We start from the raw sequence: 18,249 nt of genomic DNA on the forward strand, positions 1-18,249 counted from the left end.
GTTATATGTAGGGGATGAATCACTGGATTCTACTCCTGAAGTCATTATTGCACTATATGCTAATTAACTTGGATGTAAATTTAAAAAAAATTTTAAATGCTTAAAATTTCCTATTTTAAAAATTAACTCCCACGAATTGCATTACCAAAACAAAGGAAAACAATTAGTGTATCTGTTTAACTAAAATTGTTGGAGATTGCACAGAAATACTATTTTATGAACAATAACCTCCCTTGTTTGAAGTCTCCTCTTATCTGCTATTTGTAACACATACGGCATATAAGAATGAAAACAAAACTTTATACTCAAAGCCCTGAATCATTTATTGTCATCATCCTGTTTGACAGCATGGTGGGCAGGGGAAACGGTTTTTATTTGTTAAACATTGTCAAATGCTGAATTTGTGTTCCATATTTATACCAGTATATTATAACTAATGTTGGTAGGTTGGGTTAAAGTTGGAAGGAGTCTGAAATCCTGAAACCATAAAAAGACAATTACAAACCTGTTAGTGAAAGTTCTCACAGGGACAAAACATGGGTCTGACAGAGTAAGATGTATTTGGGGTCGTCATTTGCTCCCTTCCTTCTTTTTTTTTTTGCTAAGTGGTTACATTACTGCACAATGTCCCCTTGAACACTGGGTCTGACCTGCAACACCTTCCTGCTGGCAAACCTGGCTCAAGGATATCATTTATACCTTAGCTTGAAGTTTCAGACACCCTTAAAACACCTTTGAGTGTTAGCTTGAGTTACAGTTGTTTTAAAAGGTAACAACAATTTAACACTAAATGTCTTTGTCTCCTATTAGAGGTTTTCCAAGCACCAGTGAAGAAAGGGTTTTATTCTGTCTTGTTGTGCTTGATAAGGGAAAGAAGACAGTCATACTGACACCTCTAAAAGCATGCTCTGTTCCCAAGCTTACTTTCCTCCTCTTTTCTAAGGGTTTTGCTTGCAGCGTACTTGGCTCTAGTTTGGGGCAAAATAAGGTCATCGTTTTCTTTTGATATTCAGTCAATGAATTCATAGAAATGCATACATTTCTTGGTGTAATAGTCTTTATAAAGGCTTGTTTGAACACTTGAAAGTAGATTGGGAATCTAGGACCTCATGAGGCTGCCATTGTTCAGGGGTATTTGTCTCTTACTGATGAGCCTTAGTCTGAGTTACTTGGGGAGACTTAAGGCCACTACAGGGATGAAAGGTTTCAGATGGAGCCGGTGGTCGATAACACAACTCCATACACAGTGCAGGTGCAGAAGTATGACACAGCAGGAGAAGTCTCCAAGACTGTGTTCCGTGCAGGTGCTTTGCAAACAGGAGAAAGGGGTGGTGTTAGAGAGCTCATGACTTCAAGGATGAACAATTTGTCTCTTCATAGAATTTCAATCTGTAGGGCAAAGCCCTATATGGCTTTATATAATCTTGTCTTGGAACTTCAAGATTAGACTCCTCTTAATGAAAAAAAAATCATTGTAGAAGTTGTCTCTAAGGAGGACAATTTATTACACTTTTCACGTGATGGATAATTATGATGATAAGAATAAATTATGTTTAAGGATAAAATATGTTTAGACAAGCTGAAAAATACACCTTTCCTCGCCCAAGTCTTTAAGCACAGTGAGAATACTTCCATTTCCTCAAATCCTTGTGTATCTGAAAATAGAAAATCCAGGAAGGGTAAGCATTTAGATAATGGCAACTACCCATTTGGATTAGCTTGAAACCAGTATAGGACACTCACTTCCTCCTTCTGTTTCTTTCCCATTATGTATTACACATGCCCTCTCCTCCTGTCCCACACATTACACAAGCGAAGTCTTATTGGACTTCCTGTTCTTTCAGCTGAATTCTGCTTTCAGGACAAGATCTAATAGATTGATCTACACTAAAGTGCACATGCTTAGTAAGCTCTGATGTGAAATCCTTCCATGGGAGTTAAAGACAAAGGAATAAAATTCCAATTGCACAATTTTACACATAAGCAAAATTATGTACAAGGAATACTTTAAGACAGAGTTATTATCCCCAGACTTCTGAAAAGATGCCTTAAATATAGCCTCTGTAATTCATGTTAAGACTAAACTTGGGGACCGATGACATAAAGTCCAGGTCTTCAAATCAATAATCTTACACTTCTGACTTCTGCAGCACCTCAAGAGTCAGCTATAATGAATGTCATGGATTTTCTAAAATTTTTAAAATTCAAAACTTGCCAGCCATTAGGGGAAATGGGGAAATTGAGACACTATTTAAATTTTATACAATGGAAGACATGAGATGTATTTGTAACTCGGTTTCTTAACCACTTAGAAAATTATCTATATGAGACGGACACTCAACTAATGAACATCAACATGTGTAACACATCTTAGTTTAGTATGCCTTCTTCCTGTGACAATGGACCAGAAAGAAATGGTAGACGCTAAATATGTATGTCCACTGACAAATATTTCAATAAGACTTTTTATGTAGACCTATGTGACAAAATTCTCCAGAAGCAGGAAGCCTGGTTTGTATTATACTAGTGCTAGGTGAGTTTAAATAAAAAAAACAATTTGTATTGGAATGTCTTTTTTTTAAGTCAACAAGTAATGTTTTGAGTAGCTGGAGTATGTGCAATTCTTTACTAGATGGTTAACAGCCTTCCAGTGGTAAAGAATGAAGCTGAGGATAGGTCTCTCCTCCAGCACTAAAAGAGAGCTTGCCTTACCTTTCTTCTTATGGTGTGATAATAGAAATTTAAAAAGCCAACCTCAATACTAAATTTGGGCCCTTAGCTATGCATTTATTTCTGTACAAGTCCTACAGTCATGAATGACAATGATATAAATTGTCCAGGGATAGTTAGAGCTTACAATTATGTTTATGTCTTTTCAGCTGTATTCCAGAAACCTTCTATTTGTATTTCCAAACCTGGGTGTGATTTGTCCAATAATAGAATAGTTTGTAAAATAATTACATTTTGAGATTTCTATTGTGTTTCATAAAAATTTGGAATCTGATATCATGGGTCTTAAAACATGTTTTAGATAAATTAGAGATACACAATAGAGCATTCAAAGATACTCGGTAGTTTTGTCTTTCAATCTTTTTCAAATGAGCCTATAAGAACATAAACCCATATCACATAAAAGAAATGTAATTGATGGCATGATATTATGGTAATTAAATAAATATCATTATTGTTTTTATTATAATAATATACATATTCCTATATATGTATATGTGTATACATACGCATACATATAAAATAGTAGGAAATAGATAAAATAATAAACAAAACCAGAATCATTTTTATAATCCTACTGCACACAGATTAATTACTATTAATACTGTATACATAAAACATATATTGCTTAACTGTTTCAGGATATAATGTGAAACTGAATATATATATCAGAATGATGTTTCCTTCTAAAGGTAGCTATAGAGCAAATACCAACTGAGTGTATTGTTCAGATATGCAACAGCATATGTGAAAATATTAGGGACTTGAGGTGTTATTGGTACTAACTCATCAGTCTGTGTGTAGGATTCACTGTGAGTGCCTCAGAACAATGTTAGTGCTATAGCTCCATAATATCTGGACCATATACCCTCTGTTCTTTGTTGTAACCCCTTGCCTAACACACTTTTGCAATATAATAAGTGCTTAATCAATATGTGTTAGGTTTGGGGAAGCTGGAGTTCACCAAGTCAAGGCCTCTCCATCCAGAATGTATTGGAATGTTTCTGTCCTTCTATGTAATCCCAACTTAGCACAGGTCTATTTGCCAAATAGGGAGGATTATGCACCAGCCCCATCTTTCTATTTAGCAGAAGTATTAACGATACCCACATGATAGTCTCTCCTGTATTATCAAAAAGAAAATAATAATCTTCTTTATATTTCCTGAGAAAAGGAACTTTAATCTTCTCAGTCTCATCCACTGTCATGGCCAGGAGCATCTTCTTTAATTAGGAAAGAGTCGGGTGATCCTGACCTTGTCACCAGAACTTCTCAAAAGTTTGCCTGTGATCTAAATAAGATTTGACTGATGGTAGATATACCCAAACAGGTTTATAGTATATTTTGCCTTTGTGTCTGGAATTCTGCTTCCCTAACCCACTTTAGAAGCAGCAGCCAGAGGGGCTCTCCCTCACCTGAATGCTTAGCAGAAGCTAGCCATCAAAACCTTCCAGGAAGTGGCTGGCTAAAGGGTCCGAATTAGAGGCACCCTCCACAAAGAAGATCAAAAGTAACGCTCCACCAACACAGAGACACTGAGAAATGGTTGAATGTGTTCTAAATTAAACTGCCCTGGTGGTGAGCACAGATCTGCCAAAATCTTTCAATTAATCACTTTTACCTTCAGGGCAGAGTTAGGCTGAGAGTATTTCAATAGGTTTTTATTGAAACAGGGTTATTTCAGATATTAAACTATGTTGCACAAAGTAAAAATAATGTTATTTTTAAGTTGCTACCCTTGTTAAATAAAAGTTGGCAAGCATTCTTGGGGTCTGTATTGTGTCTGTGTATTTGTGTGTGTGTGTGGCTTATTTCTGTGCCGTAAGCCTCATTGATTTAAAAAAGTGAACAGCAGTGAATTAGGTGGTAAACATATTCATACAATCATTTTCATTAATAATATGTTATAAATAATAGAAGAAAGGTTTTAAGAGTATAATTCTGTGCAACACAATTGAGATATTTTTTTTTCCTACATCTTCAGCAGTAAGTTAATTAGAATCACCTGCATTTCCTTGGGTGGACACCAAATGGATTGCAAACAAAAACAGATTAAAATAGCTGCTGGAGCTCATGGCATACAGATGACAAGATTCACAAAAAGGACAACGAGGCACTGAAAATGTTCGCTTTTCAAACAATTTTAGAGGAAATTTAGCTCTTGCAACTTCTCGGTAAAAGCTGCTTGTAAGTGTTTTGCTGAAAGACTAGAACAGCTTTGTTTCTGATCCCTTGATGAGTGAGAGAAATGTTTAAGAAAGATCACTTTACAGAGAGATTCAGGCTGAAATGCGATGACTGTGATTCAAGCCAAGCCAAAAATTACAGTTCAGAATGAAAGGGGAGGGACGCGGTTTGGGAATCCATTTTCCCACATTCCTGAATCTCAATCATCCCAGCCAATGTTTAAAAAAAAAAGTCCAATGGAAAACAATGAGGTCACTTTGTTTAGATGTTTTAAAAAATAGGGGTGGGGGATTGAAAAGAATGACAGCAAATATATGAATTTTAAATCAATATCTATTTCAAGTATAATGGGATTAAAGGCCAGACTTTATGTAACTACCATGACTTCATCACAAAAGGAGTCACTTTTCAGTGTTTTCTTCTTGTTTGTGTTGGTGAGCCTTTTATTGCATGCCTTTCACTTATGAAAGAGTTTGTTGCTAAAGTGTACATGTGCATAGTCTACAGATTATTCTTTTCTAAGCGCCAAACTTTCCTTAGGAGTGGCAACTTCAGGAAGCTGGGTTTCTTTCATTAAGCCTGCTACTCCTCTCCTGCTATGGTGGTCCCCCACTGCTATTTGGAACTCAGGTTATGCTATGTGAATTTGCTTGCAAACTACCAGATGATAATGGTTGACCAAATTAGACTGTTCATTCTTATGACTCCTATTTATTTTAATTTTTTTAATGTTGATTTATTTTTGAGAGAGACAGAGACAGAGTGTGAGCGAGGCAGAGGTAGAGAGAGAGGGAGACACAGAATCTGAAGCAGGTTCCAGGCTCCGAGCTGTCAGCACAGAGCCCAAAGTGGGGCTCAAACCCACCAGCTGCAAAATCATGACCTGAGCCAAAATCAGATGCTCAACCCAGCCACCCAGGCGCCCCATTCCTATTTATTTTAAAGAAACACTCTGAGCAAGTCACAATACCTATATATATATACATATATATATATATATATACATATATATATATTTACATAGGCATGATCACAGCATAACATAACAAACATAAAAGAAACTCAGAGAATGAGATGAGATGAATCAAATACAACCTTCAACCTCAGTATCTTCTAGACACATGTAATTTTCCTTCAAGACAAGAGATCTCACTTAATGATAATCAGAATCATTGGCCGATATTTGTCTTCAAGACTAAGAAAAAAGAGAGAGAAATAAAAAAAAGAAAAAAGAAAAGAAAAAGAAAAGAAAAAAATAGAAACATGTAAGACAATTTATCAAAGACTGTTTCTAGGTACCTTGCTTCCCACTTTGCAGAAATCATTTCAGTTCATTATCTTTTGTTTTGTCAAATCAAGATTTTAGGTTTCCTAGTGAAGTTTCACAGGCAAATTCAAGGTCTCTCTGAGATCCTTCTTACCTAAGATGCTTTCAGAGTGATTCTAAGATTTATATAATTCTATAACTCATATTTGTGTCTACCATCCTTCAAGTTTCATATTATTAAGCTCAAGTTCTTAGCTGAGTTTAGGCAGATATGTAAGAGTCAATATGTAAGAAGTGTAAGAAATGAGGAACCACACAGGGGATGCCATCTTTAGACTATCATTTCATTTTACTCAGGTATTAAGCAGGGTATACAAATCACTTCTACCTGTATCACACTGGCCATGTTGTAACTTTTTTCCCTTTGGTTTTTATCCTTATTGGCCTATCAATTAGTAATCTGTACATTTAAAAAACATGATTTTAGGGGAGCCTGGGTGGTTCAGTCAGTTGAGCATCTGACTTCGGCTCAGGTCATGATCTCACAGCTCTGTGAGTTCAAGCCCCACATCAGGCTCTGTGCTGACGGCTCGGAGCCTGGAGTCTGCTTTGGATTTTGTGTCTCCCTCTCTCTCTGCCTCTAACCCACTCGCATTCTGTCTCTGTCTCTCTAAAAAATAAATAAACATTAAAAAAATCTTTTATTAAAAAATAAAATAAATAATAAAATAAAATAAAAAGCATGATTTTAAAGGCAATTGGCCCAGTAGTAAGTCTAAATGGAATACGAGTTGAGTGAAATGTGTAGAGATTATATACAAAAATAAGCCTAATGCATTAAAAAGAATGATAGGAATTGGTAACCAGGATCTAGCCCTCAGTACTGATGTGAGTTTTCACAGGACTTTTTATATACTACTATCTACTTTTTTGGACTATAATGGCATAGGTAAGCACCTCTAATTATGAGACATTTAGTAAAATATTATGATCAGAACTAAGTATAAATGTAAGGGGAACATTCTTATAGCGAAAAAAGACAATGCACATTGAGGAGGGACAGCTTTTGTGTTTCTGGTAACTCAGTGTGCTTCTCCTGTGTCCAATGTCCAACTTAAAAAGGACCGGAGAGATGGGAGGCTCATTCGATAAGCACCTTTGTTAGTGACCTCTTTTTACTCTAACATTTCTTTAAAAATTCTTGCAACAAATACTTTTTTCATAGACTGAAAGCAGAAAAATTCTCTTTTCCATATGAATCTAATATGAAATATCTTATAGATGAAAAACTCATTTCATTCAGACATACATAAGTCATTGAAAAAAGACTATTACCCAAATCAAGCAAACAAACATAGTGAAGGAAAATTGAAGATGATGTATAGAATTGCCAAATCACTATGTGGTACCCGGAAACTAATATAACATTTTATGTCAACTCTACTTCAATAATCAAAACTAAAACTAATTGAAGGTGTATATTTTGTTATGATATTAAAAAGAAAAACTTACTGTGACAATTGTCTTATAAGATTTTATAGCATAGATACAAGGAAGGTAGGATAAAATATCCAAATTAGATGAAAATGGAGAAGAAAGGGCTCATGAAACAAATGGAAGAAAAAAATGAAACAATCTCACTAATAAAAGGAACATTTGAGAAATCATAACTGATACCAGAACTTTTGTAAATACCAAAAACGGACAAGACTGAGAAAAATAAAAGGAAATGAGGGGTATACTTATCCTTAAAACTGTATTAACATATTTTCCCAATGTTAGAATTGGAGGCACATGAGTATTTTAAATATGCATAATGTAATCCCATGCCATTTATATACCATTTGCCCATAGACAAAATTATTATACAGCAGTATGTTCACAGTCTAATGAAACTTTTGTTTTTAGCATTAAAATGTCTATCTTTATGAAAAACAACAGAGGGCCCCATTCAAGGTGGCATACTGAAAAAACAGGTCTGATTCTCCCTCCTCAAAAACCCCCAATGAAATAATAGAAAAGATATTTTGAAAAAGAAAAAAAATATATAATAATGGTGCTGAAAACAGAAAAGGTGCCATAAGCCAGCCAGAAATAGAAATTCCAGGAAGACAGAAAGCAGATGGGATCAAATAAGTGGAGAAATTGGAGCAGAAGAAACACCATTCCCAGACATAATAATTAGGCACAGTTCTTTCCAGGGATGTCCTAGAGAATATCCAAACTTGGAGTTAACAAACAAAAAGAGGATAATAAATAAAGTAACTTGCTAAATATCAGATCTAATATCTGGGAGACCTGGGCCCCTCCCTTGGACCAAGGAATCACCTGCAGCAGCTGCTTCAGCCTGAGAACAAATTCTAGAAGGACAGAGGAGAAGATGCTGGCATCTGAGAAAGAAGGCAGTGGATAATAAGGTAACTCAGATCTTCTCTATATAAGAGAGTTAGAGAGCTTTGGCCAGGAGCAAAACAGTTAAAGTATTCCATATCCAAAATCAAGTCCTCCCTCTTTTGGTAATTGAAGAGCTGCTAGTCTATTATCTGCTCACCATGGCCACCATATATTCCGATTAATTTGCTCTTTCAGTCATGAGGATAATCTGATATTTGAACATCCATCTTAAAGTAGCTCTAGATAGAAAAGAGTAGAGGGAAGGACATATCAAGAAAAAATAAAAGAAGCTTTTCTGATTGAAAGGGCCTAGATGTAGGCACATCTGAGTATTTTACTTCCACAAGTTTAAAGCAAAAGTCTTTAAAAACAAATCCTTAAAGAAAAAGCAACTGATCTATAAGGCATTAATGATCAATGTAATAAAAGACTTAACAGCAGAGATGCTACAAGATAATGAAATATTACTTTTTAAAGTTAGAAAATTAAAAGATTATGACGCCCAAATATTTAAATCAACAATTAATTATGAAACAGTCATTGAAATGGAAGAAATATGAAAATTTACTAATCACATGCTTTTATGAAAAGAGAACTCTTAAAAATAAACCCAAAAGAGAATAACAGTGGAACACAAGAGAGGACCAGTAGTTGACTATGATCTTGAGCTGCACTGTCCAATATGGTACTTACAAAGTTACATTATTTAAAGTTAAGTACAAGCTAAGATAAAAGCAGAGAAGGAGGCAAAACATAAGAGGCTTAAATGCAGAGAACAAACTGAGAGTTGCTAGAGGGGAGAGGGTGGGGCAGTGGGTTAAATGGGTGACATGCATTAAGGAGGACACTTGTTGGGATGAGCACTGGGTGATATATGTAAGTGATGAATTACTGTGTTCTACTCCTAAAGCCTACACTGTATGTTAACTAATTTGAATTTAAATTAAAAATAAATAAATAAATAACAATAAATAAATAAATAAATAAATAAATAAATAAATTTTAAAAAATTAAATTAAATTAAGTAGAATAGATATTTGGTTGCATTGACCACATTTCAAGCACTCAGTAGTCAGCCAAATGTGGCCAGTGGCAACTGGCTTGAACAGGTAATATATAGAATATTTCCATCATCACTGAAACTCCTTTTGGGCAGTGCTTAATTTGAGGAAATGAAGGAACCTACAAAAGAAGAGAACACATCAGACTGTGACTTTTGGAAGAGCTCCTTTATGAAGCAAAATTTTAATGTTGAACCCAATCACCCTCCTTTTTTTTAATAGTAGTGGTTAATATTAAACATAAATAAGTCACAAAGTATTTATAAAGAATAAACTAAACTTAGAGAAAGTCAGCAGTAACACAAAGGATAAAACCAGAACTATGAGGGAGGTAAGGGAAAGAAAGAGGAAACACACGAAGTTTCTTATTTTTCTGTAGCTCAGAGGTAATTTGATTTAAGAATCAACTATTTCCCAAGGTAGTCATTCTTGAAGGATGGGCATCTCACAAGAAGTTATTAATAGTTAAATAAAGCCAACACAAAGCTGTGGCATCAATACCAGCCATTGAGACAGAGCAAAAATCAAACTTAGAGTTTGAGATTATAACCTATAACCTCAGTCTTTGAAATTAAAGTATGAGAACAGATAAGCTGGCGATAGAAGGTTGGAGACACTCAATTTAGAGGAGGAGGAATAGATCTGAATGGCACATACACTTCCCCTCATATTCAGCTCTGAACTCAAGCAGGACCTTCAGAAGGACCAAGAAAGAAATGGCAGCTCTCTTCGGGGGGCAGTCTGGGTGTTCCTGTGCTCATTGCTTTTTGCCAGAGGGAAAAGCCAGAAGACCAAAGAATTGTGAGAATGATTCTTCTTGTGGTAGCTCTGGCCTCCTAGGAATTAGGAAGTGCCATAAATCTCGGGAGAGGGGCCGTTTGTGCAAAATTCCCAGCCCACATTTCAGACTCCAGGGGTTCAGATGCATTTTGTTATGTTCCAGAAAAACAAGCAAGCTTTTGGGCCACACCTCTCAACCAGGCTCAAATTCTACATCTTCGTGGTTTGTCCATCATTCAAGCTACCAAGAATGCTACCTAATCCACAGTTTGCAACTATTTTTAACAGGCTCATCTGCATTGTTAAAAACTGCCTGTATTTTGGCAGATAAACCAGTCAACTCTGGAAACAGTGCTGGTCTCTTAGATTTCTTTTTGGAAAGTGTCTAAGATTTATAGTGGGAATTACTCATGACAGCTGCATTCTTTCCACTGGGTTTAGACCACCATTTGGTCTAATAACTCCTAATTGTGTGTCTATCCTAGTCTAAGCTTCCTAAGAGAAGGTGGGAGGTGGAGGAGAGAGACTTCTTAAAATTTCCTACAGCAATACCCAGTCATCTCTGTCAACGGTAAACACTGTTTTGAAACCTAAGAAGGTCAGTTGAAGATGAACAAATAAATGATATTTCAGTGAACATGGATTTCTTCAGAGAGTTTTTCATAACTGCCATTAATGCCAGTCTGATAAAAAAGTAAATAAAATAAAATGACTCAACTTCACCATGTTTCCACAGTATTTTTATCATAACAAGCAAAGTTCTTGTCAGCATTCAGTCATGGCATTTTCTTGAAAGAAGTACCTTTGAAAGTGATTTTTCTCCAAACTTCACCAAAGCGCAGCATGGGTACCTTGAAGACATTGCTCATTTCAAAATCATACGAGGTCTAATTATATTTCCAAAATAAGTAGTTTCCAATCCAGCAAGGATAATGTGGTCATGAAAAGGATGTCCAAATCCACCAATTTACATTGGTTTGGTTTGGCATAACTTTCAAAGTTCTTGGAGCAAAAAGAGGATGGCACGTGAATCACTGCAATTTGGATAATATTCCCAGGACTTTGGGTTTGCCACTCTGTGAGGCATTCAGAGGGAAACTAATCAACTTCAAGACTGTACCTATGTAATTTATAACTGCTAAAATTCACTGATATGTTCCAGATTATTTTGCAAAATGTAATACCCTCCTTTTTAATATGTACTTTGTCATTTTCACTCTATTTATGTAATTTAAAAAGTATGATAGCAGGGGAGCATGAGCCATTTGAAGCAGGAGCCACTAATGTCAGAGACTGTTATCCTTCACAAGATATATGGTGTTGATATCTCTGACTCTAAAGGGCTTGGAAGTTGTGTCAAGTTAGATTCAAATTGCATCTAATATGTTTTGCTTTACTCCCTCTTACTTTCTGGTTTCTATCTTAAGCCACAAAGCAGTTTCTCTGCTATGACTTAGTTCTCCAACCACAGTGGTGGCACTGGTCTGAGTTATATTCCCTGTCTCCATCCTCAGCCCTCCCTCCTTTTATCCCAAAAGAAAATTGGGTTATTAATTTAGGATGAGGCTGCTTTGTTTAAACAGTATAGCGTTTTCCAATTGCCCAAGCGTAATGTATCCAACCCATACTGCTCTTTCAAATGTTTTTGATTACTGAACTCAAAAAAATATATATATAAGAAAAAAACTTCTACTAAAATATGAACACCAAGGGACGGTACTTCTTATGTTGTAACTTTAAATTTCTAGAAAAGGAAAAGAAAGTTTTGGATATTGGGGAACTTCAGTAATTGAAATTCAGTTATAACCCTAGACAACACGTGCATTTACAATAGCATATAAAATAATTAGAAAAGAAGTAGAAATGTGCTTCATTTTATACCTTGAATAAAGACATATGCATATTAAAGTAAGACTTATGTAAGGTTCTTATTTGAATTAAAAGTTTGTGCATTCAAGCAATACCGACCTCTGATTAAGGTCCAAAACAAAAATTAATTTAAAAAAGAAATATATAGTAAATTTTCTCATTTTTATTGTAATAGATGTTAAGTGACATTTCACCATGAATCATCATTTTAAGTAGAGCTAATAGGACTGATTCTTTAAAAAGCATGTGAAGTTTTCTCTCTTGGGGAATGTACATCTGCATGTTGCCTCAATGTTTCTATTTTCCAAAATATTCTTCTTCTCAAATTCTTTTAGAGAAACTGATCACTCATGGGCAAATACTAGACCGCTTTCATTTGGTGAAATTTTGTCTGCTTGTGGTGGCCAGCAAGATGGCATTATTCACCATTCATGGTTTTGAATGACCTTTATTTAGTTCCCAAATCCAAAACTACTACCAAAGGCCCTTAACTTGCTCCCAGAGACATTTTCCTACAGACAATATGGAACCACTGAAGGTGATTTTAAAGAAGAATTCCAAAATATTTTCCCCAATGGCTACATGTTCAGAAAAAATTAAATATACCCTGAGAGGGAATACTTTAAAGGACACATTGCTTGAATGTGTAAGTTGTAATATTTTTCAAATTTATCACATTCTTTAAGATTTTATAGGTTAAATTTAAATACTAAACACCATCTAATGAAAAAGCAAGAAAAGTAATGGTTAATAAATTATGAAGTTCTGAGTATATACGTATAAACCGAAGACCAATATGGTCAAATACTAACACTAGGAATTAAATATTAGAAAATTTTTAATTAACATTATTGTCACATTTCAGTTGTCAAATGCACATTGTACTTAAAAGCAAACAAACTAGAGTAACTTTTGATTAATGGAGCTATTTTGTGCACCAGAAAGAAATAATATATGTGATTTTGATCAATGGAGGGGTCTTAAACATTCATACATACTAATAGATCTCCAACTTCATCGTAATTCCTCATAAATTCATAATTCTCAGGAAGGGACTCAGATTCAAGAATTTATTATTAGATTATTCTAGAATTACAACACTTAAACCAATTAATACATTTGCTAACAGCTATTTCATTTTATTGATATTACTCCGAATTGCTCTATAGTTGATTACATGCAAGGGCAAAAATCGTGAAGATGAATAGGTGGGCAGAGAGGATTTGTAGGGGAGTGAAAATACTCTGTACGATACTATAATGATGGATATATGTCATTATCCGTATTCCAACCCACAGAATATACAAGACCAGAATGAATCATAGTGCAATGATAAACATTGATTATGATGTATCAGTGAAGGCTCCTCAGTGGTAACAAATGTACCATTCTAGTGGAGGTTGCTGATAATTGGGGAAGCTATGGGTCTATGAAGAACTGGAACCATATGGGAAATCTCTGTACCTTACCTTCAATTTTGCTATAAACTTGAAACTGCTCTAGAAAAATAAAGCCTTCAGAGGTACTGGGGTGGCTCAGTTGGTTAAGCGTATGACTCTTGGTTTTGGCTCAGGTCATGATCTCACAGTTCGTGAGTTTAAACCCTACATCGGGCTCTGCACTGATAGTGAGGAACCCACTTGGAATTCTCTCTCTGCCCCTCCTCGCGCTGCCTTTCTCTCAAAATAAATAAATAAAATAAAACCTAAAAAAATAAGAAAAATAAAATCTTAAAAGTAGTGAATAATGGTTTTGAATTATACCATCAGTACCAGCATTGCAGGGCTCATGGGTGGTTCAGTGGGTTAGGCGTCCAACTTCAGCTCAGGTCATCATCTCCTGGTTTATAAGTTCAAGCCCCACGTCATGCTCTGTGCTGACAGCTCGGAGCCTGGAGCCTGCTACAGATTCTGGGTCTCCCTCTCTCTCTGACCCTCTCCCACTCTTGCTCTGTCTCTCTCTCTCTCTTACTCTCAAAAATAAATTTTAAAATGTTAAAAAAAATTTTTTAAATACCAGTGTTGCAAGTTATGTTATTCTATCTTAAACTACTGATGAAATATTATGCACAATGGCAGAAATGCCCCTACTATAAAAAAGATTATTTCATGTCAGTAAAGAGCTTTACAAAGCCCTTATTTATGTTATGACAATAATTTCTACCAATTTATTTAATACTTATGATTGTGAATTACAGTATTTAATCATGGTGCTATGCCATTTCCCTAGAGCAATAGGGAGATGGGTGGTAACCTCATCCCTGGCCTCTCTGAGAGCCTGGACACATCAATAAATATACATTCTTGACATGAAAGTTATGTTATCAATATTCCTTAAGGAGTGTAATAGTGTTTTGGTAAGTGTTTCTCTTTCTATTTTCCTGTTTCCTCATTTTTCGATAACTTGGTCATGGAAATAACTAGATGCCATAAATAGATGTGTGGAAAACAAGTGGTTGATTATCCAAATCCACGGCCAGGATAAGTTATTTTGAATTATAGACGACCAGTTTTAAAACAATCTGAAACTAATTTCACCATTTTGTCGAAATTTTTTTTCTTTATTTTCCCTACATAACAGAACACTCCCTTTACCTATAATACACTAGAGATTATCAGGCTAATGATACATCTGGAATCAGATTTTCATTCTGTAGTTTCAAATAATCAGACCAATGCACCTTACGTTATAGCGATTTAAGAAAAAGAGAATGGAATGGGATAGGATAGGATAGGATTAATAGAACAGAATGGAATGGAATAGAATAGAATAGAATAGAATAGACTGGAGGGAGGGAAGGAGAAAGAGGAAGGGAGACTTCACAAATGCCTTGGGTTATTTTCTGTTCAAAAAAGAGCAATAATGTATATGTAAAGGTTCTTCTCCTGTCCACCACTAGTTTAATTCGTGCCTTTTCCTGGGGAATGAACCTTGACTACAGTGTAAAATCCAATGCTACCTATTGGTCTTCTATGATTCAACTAGACTTAAATTTGTTGATGATTAACTATGACTGAATTTTATGATTAGTTTGTTGAAATTAAACTATTAAGATTTCTTGGTGTAGAACAGAAATTTGTTTTCTCTCTGAGGAAGGGATATTTCGTGTTGATTTACTATTTCCTTCCTTCTCACATTTATTAATTTTTTTCTTTTATCCTTTCAGTTCTTTTATGGACAAATATAAAACATGCCCTTTTATTTTCAGGTCTAGATGTTGATGGAATATACCGAGTTAGTGGCAATCTGGCAACAATACAGAAGTTAAGATTTATTGTCAACCAAGGTAAGTGATTTCTTCACTTCATTTTTCTCAGTAGTTTCATCTCTAACGATATTTCAGACTCTGTGCTGTATGTATTATGAATCTATAATGATAAGCACTTTGAAGAGAACAAGAGAAAGTTGAGTAAGCAATTGTCACCAGAGAAATAAAAGATAGCCCGCTTACTTGGAGATTAATAGACAGAAAAACCAACTAACAGTTTACGTGAAATGAATAATTAGTGGAAAATGGCAAACTAAAAATTAAAAAAAAAGAATAATAAAAGGGCAAAATAAAGAAAAATAACCTAGCTTTGAAAAATGCTACTGGCATATAATAAACACTTAATCCATGTGGATAAGTATTTGAATAAATGAATGATGGGAACATCAAAGTCACAATCATAGATGTTAGAAAAATACGTAATAGGTAAGTAAAAGAATTAAAAATTAGGAAATAGATGTATCATCAAAGAATTACAAATGGAAACAATAATGAGATACTACTAAACGCCTATCAGGATGGCCAAAGGCTAAAACACTGGTAACACCAAGTGCTGACAAGGGTGTGGAATCCCCATTCATTGCTAGTTGAAATGCAAAATGATACAGATACTTGGAAAGACAGTTTGGTAGGCTCTTAGGAAAATGTATTTATACCATACTATCCAGCAATCGTGCTCCTTGGTATTGACCCAAAAGAGTTCATAACTTGTGTTCACACAAAAGCCTGTTCACAAATATTTCCAACAGCTTTAGTCATAATTGATAAAACTTGAAAGCAGCCAAGATGTCCATCAATAGGTGAATGGGTAAACAAACTATGGTACATTCATATAATGGAATACTTTTTGGTGATAAGATGAAATGAGCTATCAAGTCATGAAAAGACTTGGAGGACCTTTAAATGCATATTGCTAAATGAAACAAGCCATTTTGCAAAGGCAGTCTACTGTACTACCCCAACTATATGACATTCTGGAAAAGGCGAAACTGTGGAGACCATAAATATCAGTGGTAGCAAAGGATGTAGACAGAGGGAGGGATGACTCATTGAACACAGGGGAGTTTTCAGGCCATGAAACAATTGTGTCTGATATTATAATGGCAGATACATGTCAGTATATATTTGTCAAATCTATATAATATACAACACTAAGAGTGAACCTGAATCTATAGACTGTACTTAATAAGAATGTATCAATATTGGTTCATCAATTGTAACAGATGTACCACACTAATGCAAATGTTAATAATAAGGGAATTGTGTGTTGGGGTGGAGGGTAGATGGGTATATGGGAATTCTATATATCCCACTCAGATTTTCTGTAAACCTGAAACTTCTTTTAGAAAAAGCTATGAATTCTAAAAAATACAAATAAAAATAGGAAATGTTACAGGAAACAAGCAGACCCAAACATCGTTAAGTTGGTTAAGAACAGAAAAACTGGTCAAAAAATCTCTATACATCTTAAAAGTTAGGATTTGAATCATCTTTGTCTCTTCCCCCATTAACCAATAGTAGCCCTAGGGTGTGCATAAGGGAGGTCTTAATTAACACATGTTGAATAATGTTTGTGTATATGTGTGTGTTGCAAATAGGAGAAGTATTAATACAGAGAAGCATTAAATCCTCCAACAGTGTAATTTGGGTTGAACCGCCCTTTTAAGAGTTGAATGCAATAGTTCTGGCCAGTGGACACATGATTCTTATTTCTGAGAATCTTTGTAACTGAGAATCTCCTCAGCTCTGTTTGCTCACTAATGTGAACCTTTGTGTTTCACAATTACTCTCCTTCTGGGGGGGGGGGGAGGGTAAAAAACCCCAGAAACAGAACTAAGCTTTACCTCATTTATTCATAGTGGCCCCATTGGACTGAACCAGAATGCCCCCTCTGTGAGTAAAAATTGGATAAAAAAGCCCTAGCCTCATTTTCGTTCCTGCTTATAACCAGCTAAAATCATTCTTTTAATATATTTCATACTGAAGCCATATCCTGATTGGGATTCTAGACAGCTGGGCAACACATTTCTTCTACAAAGAAGAAATCTCAAAACAGAAGCCATGCTAGAAACAAACACTAGTTGCATTTCCTGCCTTTAAAAAAAAATTATGCTCAGCAGTTTGAAAAGGCAAAAAAAAAATCTGCAATGAAAATATGAAATCTGTCCATCTCATCTTTTGCAATCCAGACTTCAGCGTCCTCTGAGGCTGTGTAGCTGCTCATGTTTCCATGAGAGTTGACAATGTAAAGCTGGACAGAGGCCTGAGTTGGTATCTGGTAGCACAGAATTGTCAGTAAACTGTCTCCCTGGTTTATAGCACTGTCACAATGCAGCATGCTCAACACAAATTATGCTACATTAGGACCTTTGATACTGGCGATTTCATCCAAGTTGTGTTGTGGAGGTTTTTGAATTAGATGATAAAAGAATGCATATACCGGTCTGCCTCAAAATTTTGTTAATCAGATTATCCTTTGAATGAAATCTCTGGAGTGACCCCATAACTTTGGTGCTAACGTCAGACCTTCCCATCTATATGCACACTGATCTCTGACAGCAGAGCTGACTTAGAAGAGAATCAGTGCTGGGTACAAAGAGGCTGACTATGTACATTGTAGCCTCCTTTCTGTGTGTGTGTGTGTGTGTGCATGTGTGTGTGTTTTGTGTGTGTGAGAGAGAGAGAGAGAGACA

The 18,249-nt window shown here is 35.4% G+C and overlaps 1 protein-coding gene across 1 annotated transcript in view; it reads left to right on the plus strand.

Moving 5' to 3' along the window:
- ARHGAP15 (Rho GTPase activating protein 15) overlaps positions 1-18,249 on the plus strand; it is a 620,330-nt gene that overhangs the window by 405,658 nt on the left and 196,423 nt on the right. The window contains exon 11 of the mRNA XM_043576628.1: positions 15,497-15,574. Within this exon, the coding sequence (XP_043432563.1) occupies positions 15,497-15,574 (78 nt within the window). The remainder of the gene's footprint in view (positions 1-15,496; positions 15,575-18,249) is intronic.

Source organism: Prionailurus bengalensis, chromosome C1, assembly GCF_016509475.1.
Source record: "Prionailurus bengalensis isolate Pbe53 chromosome C1, Fcat_Pben_1.1_paternal_pri, whole genome shotgun sequence".
In the NCBI taxonomy this organism is placed as follows: Eukaryota; Metazoa; Chordata; class Mammalia; order Carnivora; family Felidae; genus Prionailurus; species Prionailurus bengalensis.